Raw genomic sequence first — 10,463 nt, 5'->3', positions numbered from 1 at the left:
AAAGAACAGTGGCAGTATAACGTCCTCGTAAGTGGATATCAGGCCCATGTAGAGCAAAAATTAGTATTTTGGTCTAGACAACCCAAAATGTGATGTCCACATATTGGGACGCCAGGTCCTAGGAGGTTAAAAGTTGAACGAGCCCAATTTGTTTTGAGAAGGACGCCAGTGAACAGCGTGCTGCTGTATTCTAACTGTCCCAAGCAGCATACTGGGCAGCGAAGGCTGTCATCTGATTTTTAATTGCAAATGCAGTGGCCATAATCAGATCTTATTGGAATGTCTGTGCAAAGCCAACAACCTTGATCTGGAGCTGGAGACAGCCAGACATTGATTCCATAACCTTTTCTAAATTATACAGGCAACAGAAAGGATTGTGTCTGTTTGTCCCCTCTCGCTCTCACTCCATCTCCCTCTTATCAGCTGTCACAATAATGAGCAGCAGGGTTTTTTAGGGGGAGGGGGACAGCCTGTGAGCACAGCCTTTGGCGCAGTGTTGGGATGAACAGCAATTGATTAGCTGTGCGGCCATCTCAGACAGGGCCGTGCTTTGATACCGGATGACAGCAAAGTAAATGTCTGCTGAGATAATGAGGTGGCCTCAACACACCCCAGTGTCTCAGCGCGCTACCAGTCGTGTGTAAACAGCCAATAAAAATGCTCGTGTGTGTCTGTGGCATATATTAAACAGGCCCCAAAGGAAACAGGACAATTCACTGTGGCCTTTGTGCCAGTAGGGAGAGAGGCCACTTCAGTTGCTCTAGAAAGAGACAGGAGTGGTGAACGCCTGAAGGCTAAGGAAGCAGGCTTATGACTGGACATTTGCCAGTTAAGCTCCCAGATCAAGTGAAGGATTTGAAAGACTTCAAACCACTTCTGTTGGAACGTAAAACTCATAAACTACAACTATTTCACACAAATTACTGCCTCCTCTGTTCTTGGATGATATGACAAGCTGTACCCTTATTTATGTAAATTTAGATTAGCATTCGTTGTGGACCCAAATCACTTACTGGCAAGACTGATATGATGAGAATCATAACTGAATTGTTTTGACATAACATGTCAAATAAAATGTCAGTGACTTAGCTGAGAGCATCAAGCCATTTACTTTTCACAACACGCAGATGTGTTGCTGATGGCCTTTAGGGTTATTACCTGGCTCATAAGGTACAATATAAAGTGGAGACTGACATGGGTTTAATTCTTAATTACTTAATAATCTAAGATAGAAACAATAGCCAGGAGAGCATAACAATGACGTGTGAGAAATGGTGCCACTGCAAGACTACTGGGGTTTGCAGGGGGGTGCGAAAAGCAAAAAACATCACTGGCAGCCCAAATTTGAGTAGTACCATGCTGCCTTCTAGGGCTCATATGCAACAATTCCCTCTTTACCATTGCTTTGTGACTGGCAGTTAGTTCCAGTGACCCACATTTAAAGTAGAGTATTTACCATACTGTCATATGCCGGTCAGTGGTTTTCTCTACCAGCATTATTAGTTCAATTAATCTTCAATCACTTTGCCTTAAAGTCGCAGGTTATATAAGGTAAATAGTATTTCCAGGAAGGATTTGGTTACAGATAGGCAGCAAGATATGGTTCACCAGCTCACCATTAACTTGCTACGAGCCAACATAAATCCAATTTCCTGTTGTTTGAGATATTCTGCATTTCTTTGACATTAGCCTGCATAGCAGACATGATCCCAGAAACCAAACTAGCCTTCCATCAGCCAATCGTCCTACTGATGTTTACCACTGTTACCAAATGCATTCGTTTTCCCCTTTTGCCAGATAGAACCAGCTTTCTTCTGGCTAAGTGTTTGATGTCAGTGTCTTATGAGTCATAACATTTTGTAAAGGGAGGCTTTTCTCTTAGAACAACATATGGCTGCAGGTCCTAATAAGTTGTGAGCAGAAATAACTCAGTGATGTGTTTTCAGGGCAGAAAAATATTTTGGACCACACCACATAGTTGACAAGACATTTCACTCCAGTCCAAATATGCAAATCCCTAATAAACAACAGAACAGAATGAGCAGGATTCCCCCTAAGCAATGATTTTTTGTACCAAACATTATGGTAATGAATTTGTGAATTGTTGTAATAATCCAGTCTGGTGACTGATATAGCTAAAAAGTACCGTCTGGCTGCTTTGCTGCTAGATAACAATTCAAGTCATGCAGACTTGCATTCAATTAGAAAAGAAATCTCGCATACAAACAAATACATGGTTTACTTGCAACAAACAAAAGACAAAAGGGCAGTACTGTAGTAACTAGCAAAACTCCATCAACTAACTAACTAACTCTAGAGCAAAGCTAGAGCAGACATCTACACATCCTACTTTTAGAAACAAAACAATGCAGGGAAAAGAGCCATTCTTTTGAATCTAGTTTCAACAAAAGAACAGCATGCCCAGCCTGTTCCCTCTCTAGTAGATGCCCAGCTGGTCCCAGAAATCACATATATGGTTTCTGGTTCCGGCTTGTGTATGGGAACGCACAGTGAGGTTCATGACCAGAAAGCCACTGGTGTCAGAATAGCGCGGCCAAATAGGCAGACGCTGCTCCCGGCAGAAAGTTGTCTGTTGGCTCCTGGAGGAAGGGTCGCCGGTGTGAGCGAAGGCACCCCAGTAGCACAGCATTCGATTGGACAGCAGCTTCTCCGACGGTGACAGGGTGAAGTTGGCCACAGAGGCTGAATGAAAAAGAAAGGGCAGCTCTGCACCATGGCAGGAATGCTCATAGCAGAAAGTGAGACCTGACCAGACACTGCGGTCCGAGATCACATGGTCAAAAACATACATCCAGAACTTGCTCCCCGCTGCTGTGCCAGCACGTGCTGACCTCCTCGATGGACATAAGAAGACAAAATCCGTAACAATCTGAGGAAAGGAAAATAAGAGGGAGATGGTGAGGTCACATTATTTATGTCTTAATTGTCTTGTTATTAAATGTTTTACAAACAAGCATGTTGCATGAAGATAAAACCCACTAACTCTGATGATCAGCATTGTTTTTCCTGTAGTAACACCACCTGATCTTTGTGGTTTTTGCAGATTAAGATCAGATAAGACTGGAGTAAAACATAAATTATATAACTCCAGAAAACACAACCTTACTAATAGTACCACCAAAGTCCAATCAGACATCCCATGGGTGGGTTGGCACAAAATTGTCTTAGTGCCTGAATTATAATGAAATTTGGCAAATCTACACTCTCAGGATGATTTGTAATGACTTTCACAAACCTGGACTTTTTATCAGCTTTATGAGGCATGGGAATAGAGAACCGGTTCTTGTAAAGAACCAGCTCCTAGTACTTTAGTTCCTTGAAATTGTTGTTCTGCTTGCCTATCGGTTCTATCTGAACTTGTGCAATAGTCTGCTGATTGTAGGAAATGTACCAGGGGAGTGTGTGGAACTGTAGTCTATAGGTTTATATTGTTAGCTGACAATTATGAGACAATGCGTTTCAGGTTGTTTTGTAACAACTAGATCACTTAAGTGTTCTGGGTAATATGTGCACTACATTACTTGTTTGAGCAATAACGCCAACACTGATCATAACAAAGAGCTGAAATACCTTGAACATGCAGAAACATTTGACCACACAGCATGCACAACAAGAACGAATACATGAATGTCATGTCTTTGATATGCTGCTTAACGATGGTGGCCACTCTCAAAGTGCAGCCAGTGAGAACCTAATGAAAGTCGATAAGAGAATCGATAAGATGAGGTTTATATGTGTATGAAAGATGCTATTCAAAATTGTAAAACAAGCCTTTTGCTTGACATGCAGTTCACTCAATATTCCTCCTACAGTAATGGATCAAATCTTCATCAAACAGTTTTTTCTGGAACAATAAATGGTCATCATCATCTCACTCTTCAAAGTGAAGTTACTAATGAATTGCCTTAAACTCGCACTCATGTCTCTGGCCCTCTGCTGTAGTCTTAATTGTGAATTTCAAATCTCAGTAAAGCTCGATGTTCACCTTACCATTTACGGCTTAGAGAAAAGCACTGTGTCTATTGGGTGCTGCTTTCTGAGTGACAAGTTGCTACCACAAAGTCCTTTAGATTTGCAGTCAGATCCACCATTCACATCTATGATGCTCACCTAAAGTTTGACACTGGCAAGGGTCATGTCAAGGTAGGTAAGCCCACCTTTGCGAAAACTATCATTTACCACAAGACCACTCAAGCTTTTCAAATAGTACTTTATTTCTGCACTTTACCCATCAGTGCAGTGTAAAATATTTGCTCCCTTCTGAATTCTTTTTTGCAAATTTGCCACACTTAGAGATCATCAACTCATTTTAGATCACACACAAAGATTACCCTAGTAATTACCATGTTCTTATTATATTACTATGTCTGTCTCGCTCCATATTACAGCTGAGATAGGCTCAATTCGCCCCATGACCTTGAACTGGGGAAACAGAAGTGGGTGGGTGGATGAATGGATGGATGGATGGATGGATGGATGGATGCCTACTGCCTACCCTTTGCTTAAAGCCATAATAACCTGTGGGTTAAGGTTAAGTATGGATAAATTTCATGGCTGTATGTTCCATATGCTGGATAAGTAGCTCTATATTAATTAACTAGTCAGATACTAGTATTGAATAGTATTAAGCCTGGAAACAAAATGAAAACAACCAATCTGATTTAAAATTAAAGAAACATCCAAGTCGGTACTTTACTGCGATTCTTGTGGAGTTTGCCGTGTGTAGAAAAGAAAAAGAATAACTAATTAGCCTTGCATCTACAAAGAGATGGGCTAAGGGCAGAGCAGCGAAAATGTTGTTCCCTCTCGGCTAAAAAGAAGCAAAGAAAATGAAGGTAGACCGTCTTCTCCTGCCTGTTACCTAGAAACCAATGTGTCTTTTTCAGCAGCACACAACCTGCACCCACACAGCTGAACATCTGAAAGCTGAAAACAACTTGCTGACTTTGACGGGACTCTCTCTGTCTCTCTCACTCAATTCTTTTTATTTACTTATTTATTTTTTGCCACACAGGTTTATGATCATGTCTCACACATTCAAGGCAATACGAGCACAAGTTATGTTTATTATATCTTTTGAAATGAATTTCTCCTCACAACTTGGCACTATTTTATCAACCGATTCACACTACAACCTGGGTTTGCCTCTTATCTGTATTAAATTTAATAACGGTACAGTACTCTGTTTTTGGTAACCACTGTCCTTGATGTAAATATGTAAAAATTGTGTATGTTTCTGTTCTGTGTCTTGTGTACTGTTTGTTTGTTTATGTGTCTTTATCGCTGCTGTTACACCCAAATTTCCCCTTGTGGGACAATTAAAGGATTATTCTATTCTATTCTATTCTTCTCTCTCCCCCGCCCAACTTGCTCTCTCGTTGCTAAAATCTGTTCTTGTTTTTGGGCACGCTTCTTTTCTCCAGTGTCAGATTATTGTCATGTTCAGAAAGAACAAATGCTTTAAAAATTCCATTCAGTAACTGTTGTGCATTTGAACGTATTCATCTATGGATGTACACCGATCAGGCACAACATTCTGAGCACTGACAGGTGAAGTGAATAACACTGATTATCTTTTCACTGTGGCACCTGTTAGTGCGTGGGATATATCAGGGAGCAAGTGAACATTTTATCCTCAAAGTTGACGTGTTAGAAGCAGGAAAAATGGGCTGGTGTAAAGATTTGACCTGGTTTGACAGGAGCCAAGCTGTGATAGAAGGCGGGGCGGAACATCTCCAGAGCTCCGGCTTTTGTGGGATACGGTGGTTAGTATCTATCAAAAGTCGTCCAAGGAAGGAGCAGTGGCAGCAAAAGAGGGAACAATGCAAAATTACCATGTTACCAAAGGACATTTCAATTTCAATTACTGACATTTTTATTTACATAAGAGAAGGCATATCACAACCATTTTCAGTAAATGTGGCCACTGAGGTCATGAGTTGGCTGTTCAGCAATGAACACTACTCATCTCCACATAGTTTCCAGGCCTCTCCTAGGCCACAGCCACCTGGAAGCTCTTTCCACCACTTTCCTAAATGAGTTCCTCTCTTGGGAACCCTTAAGCCTAATGTTATCTGGAGATTCCAGAATGGTTGAGCTGGGCCACTTCCATTGTAAGCAGTCATGTAATGCTGGACCATTTGCTGATACTAGATTGTTTTCCTGTCTGCTGCTGCTTCCTAATATCCCACCTTCTGTTTTACTATTAGTTCCACCTTTGTGGTTTTATTTCCTACATGTGACCACATGATGACATCTGGTAAATACCACTTCTGAGACCTAGAGTGTTCCACCCAGACCGATCCTCATCTTCTACCCCTGGAATAACTTGCCCTTGCCTCTTTTCAGTAAAGTGAATTGTGTTCAATATATTGTTCTGTGTCATGGCACCATTTGCGTCTTCATGGAGATAATGTTTGGGGTTTTTTAACATCCTGATAAGGTTCCTTTTGGGAATTTTTTTTAGTAAGAGATGATGACAAAAGACAGATAGCAAACAGAAATCTGCTTAAATGCCAAGCTTGGGAGTAAAAAATAGGTTATGGCTCTTTTTCATTCAGGTTGTTTGATAAAACATCTCAAGGTGCACCAGAGAGGAGAGGTGCAGCATCTACGTCAGAGCCCAAGTATGAGATTTTTCCAGTCATCAGTAGAAATCACACAGAAACAACACTACCCAAGTTGCATCACTCTGTATAAAGCACATGAACTGTCTACTGCAGGACAGTCCAAGCTTTGGCCTCACTAGGCAAAGCTTTTTCAGCTTAGGCATGTCAGGTTTGCTCTTTCATCATGGTGCACTCCAAAAAGTACTGTTCACACTGTGCTGTAGGACAAAAACAAGCTCAAGACCAAACTCTGAACTCTAGCTTGCTGTGTGCCTCTCACTAACTTTAGAGCATTATAGACTAAACCTGGTTAAGGGTCAGCTTACTGATTCTTGTCAGACTAGCTCACCAGATTTCAGAGAACTTTTTGATGTCTCTACTAGCTTATGACAATATTTATTTATTTATTGCATTTTGAGAGGTTGGCTAAGATACGACAGTGGTCTGCCTCTGGAGTAAGTACATTTGAACAGTTGGGGGAGCTTGTTTTGCTGGGCAGTTATGGTCCACTCTTCCTAAACGAGTAGCTACATACTTGAATGAGGAGAAAGTGAAAAATGCTTCTGATGCTGCAGTGTTGGCAGATGGGTTTACTTTGACAATCAAAGGAGGTTGTGGTTGGAAGCAGGGAGATTGTCTTGTTAGTTGGGAGAAAGGGCCAACAGAATGCAATTACTAAACAAGACTCTACCAACGCAAATTGAAACTAAAGTAGGGCATGCAATTACTGTTTAGGTGAAGGGCACTTGGAAAATGAGTGCCCTTTGTTGCAGGCTGAGGCTAAATCTGCACAGGGAACTCGTTCAGTGAAACATTGCCTTTGCAGTTTTGGCTGCCCCCATTGAAAGGAATAAGGTAATAGCTGCTGTGCAGTTTCACACTAGGTCTGCGATTACTCCTGGGATTATTCAAAGAAATTCACTGGATTTCCAGTTCACTGACCCAGGGTATAGACCATACGTATCTGCAGGTTTAGTCTCATTGGTGGGTCATGACCAGAAGATAGCTGTAAACATTCTTAGAGACAGAGGTGCTTTGGATTTATCATTTCTTTATCCCAGTGTTGCCCTCAGAAATTGATACTGGTTGCTGTTCTAAAGTCCTGGGTATGAGTTGAAATGTAATGACTGTACCGTTACATCATCTGTTTTTGTCATTAGAGCTAGTACAGGGTGAAGTTGCTCTTGGCCACCATCATTAAGCAGTATATCAACTCGGGCCGATCACCAAAACGGTCGCACGACTGAAAAATCGGCTCAAAATGGGCCAAAAATCGCACAATGTACGCCCAGCTTTAATGGGACATGCTTTCTGTCATCTCACATAAACTTAGAGAGGATGTCTTGAAGACGGCTCATGATTCCACTGCTGGACATTTAGGTGTTCAGAAACCTTATGACAGAGTCCTTTGCCATTTTTTGGGCCAAAACTGAAAAAGTTCATTTCCTTGTTCATTAAAACAGGTCACATTTGTCAAGTGATTGATTTATGTCCCGTTCCAGCAATTGACCAGCCTTTTGAGCATTTGCTGATTGATTGTGTGGGGCCGTTACCCAGGTCAAAGGCAGGAAATATCTACTTATTAACAGTGATGTGTTTAACTACTCGCTACGCAGCTGGTTACCCAATACCCAACATTACCAGAGAGCAGTGGTTAAAGCCCTGACACAGGTTATCTCGGTTTTTGGTATCACAAAGATTGTTCAGAGTGACCGAGGGACAAATTTCACATCAAGTATGTTCACAGAAATATTGAAGCTCCTTCAGGTAAAACATGCCCAGTCCAATCCTTACCATCCACAAAGTCAGGGAGCTATCGAAAGGTTTCACCAAACGTTGAAGTCCTGTTGCGTGCTTATTGTACGGAAGTGGATCGTGACTGGAAGGAGGGACTGCCTACCAATAACTGTTGGACGTAGAAACCAAAACAATGAGGGACTGGCTCATGCTAGTGGTACGAGAAGTTACTCAGGCTGGGACTGGGTTCAGCCCAAATTAATTGGTTTGTGGTCACACTGTTCAGGGTCCACTAGCAGTTTTACAGGATGATTGGAAGACACTGCGGCAGGTGTCAGATCGAAATCATCTGGTTGCTACTCCCAACCACAGAAGGAAATCACTTTTTCATGCATACCTGTTAAAGCCTTATCATGTCTGTGCACGTGGTGCAGAGGATGTTACACCAATGCGCGCCTGGCGATTCCATTTTACAGGGACATCTGAGTCACCCAGTAACTTGGTTGCTTTGTTGGGATTGTTGGCTACTACAGATAATTCTGTAAGAATTTTCCACTGTAGCTTCTAACCTTCTCGGCTACAAGCTTACGATTTTTTGGACGCCACCTTGTCAGGAAGCCTTTCAGGAAGTGAAAATTTTGATTTCCTCTGTACCTGCTCTAGCGGCTCCCTGCATGGATAAGCCACTCAACCTACAGGTAGATACTGGTATGGTGGGAGCCGAAGCTGTTCTGTTGCAGGAGGGGGAGGATGGAGTGGACCTTCCTGTCAATGTTTTGGCTGATGCATTATCAAGGGCTGTGTCCTAGTAATACAACTTCAAGTGTTGGCAAAATGTTAACTAACTTCATGGCTGTCTAAGCCCTATTTTTATGGGTGGGCGCGTGATGGCCTGGTAGCACTGTTTGGGCCCTTTTGTGTTCCCTCCCCGCAGCACTGGTCAGATCGTTAATGATCTAACAGCACATGAGCGATGGGAGTGACCGGAGTATAAAAGCTAGATCCTGTAATCTCTCTGGCCTTCACTCTCTCTTTGAGAGGCTGCTCGCCAACCTCCAGACGCTTTTCTTTCCAAGCTCCTTGGACTACGATGACCTGGATGACCGAGAACCTTCACAGACATAAAAATCTGTACCACGTCATTTCTAGTAGTCTGACAGAAGCTGCCGCTTTACTGAAACTGCTCATAGTGATGGCAGCACTTCACACAGAGTCGATGAGCTTGTCAGTGATTCAGCTGAAATTCCCTCGCTTACAAAATCAAGTCTCATTTTTCCTTAGGACAGCAGAGGTGTTTATAATTCTGCCATAGCAAGACTTGTCACAGAGCTCATAGACTTGGTTAGTGGGGTTTTCAATGAGAAGGAAGTTGATTATGTTAGTCGTATTGTTCAAAATGCACTCAGAAATACTGTGTTTGTCTAATGCAGAGAAAATGTATATACTCCATAAATATAAAAATTGTAGGACTAAAGCTGAGCTCTCCACATCTGCTTCCACTGTGACTGGTTGGTCTTTGCGCTGACCACTGCGTGTACGTGGAAGAGTAAGCTCCTGCTGTAATTTCACCAACTCCCTGCTGCAGAGTGAACTGCGACTGAATATTAAATATATCCAGCAGTGTCACCTCCTGACCCCCCTGGAGTTCCCTGGGGGAAGATACCTTCCATTCTGAATTGAAAAATGTGACAGAAACCTGCTGAAAGAAAGAAGAGTCCTGCACTGCCATGAACTTTAATATTTGAAATGCTAACTCAGACCTGTAAAGTCTGAGATGCATGTTTCACAGAGCATTTCACAATCTGATTTTGGGGTGAATTTGCTGGAAAAATCATTTCTGCTATTGAGTTAAGACACACCTGACTGCTTCAGACCAGCAAATCTTCAGTGCAGAAGTGGGCACAGCTGCTAATGATCAACTAAGTGCCTTTGATTATCAGCCTCTTGATTCCTATAGAAGCTGTAAGGTTGTACTTCATTTTCCTCATGTGTATAGCTAAGGAATATACAGTGGGGCAAAAAAGTATTTAGTCAGCCACCGATTGTGCAAGTTCCCCCACTTAAAATGATGACAGAGGTCAGTAATTTGCACCAGAG

The 10,463-nt window shown here is 42.2% G+C and overlaps 1 protein-coding gene across 2 annotated transcripts in view; it reads right to left on the bottom strand.

The window, feature by feature from the left end:
* Positions 1 to 83: 83 nt before the first annotated feature.
* LOC102201927 (cAMP-regulated D2 protein) overlaps positions 84 to 10,463 on the bottom strand; it is a 31,238-nt gene continuing 20,858 nt past the window's right edge. For both annotated transcript variants that reach the window (XM_005742662.2, XM_005742661.2), the window contains exon 8: positions 84 to 2,890. In XM_005742662.2, the coding sequence (XP_005742719.2) occupies positions 2,438 to 2,890 (453 nt within the window). In that variant the 3' untranslated portion in view covers positions 84 to 2,437. The remainder of the gene's footprint in view (positions 2,891 to 10,463) is intronic.

Source organism: Pundamilia nyererei, unplaced genomic scaffold, assembly GCF_000239375.1.
Source record: "Pundamilia nyererei isolate P.nyererei 1_Seehausen unplaced genomic scaffold, PunNye1.0 scaffold00122, whole genome shotgun sequence".
NCBI classification, from domain to species: domain Eukaryota; kingdom Metazoa; phylum Chordata; class Actinopteri; order Cichliformes; family Cichlidae; genus Pundamilia; species Pundamilia nyererei.
This window is presented reverse-complemented; position numbering and strand designations above follow the sequence as displayed.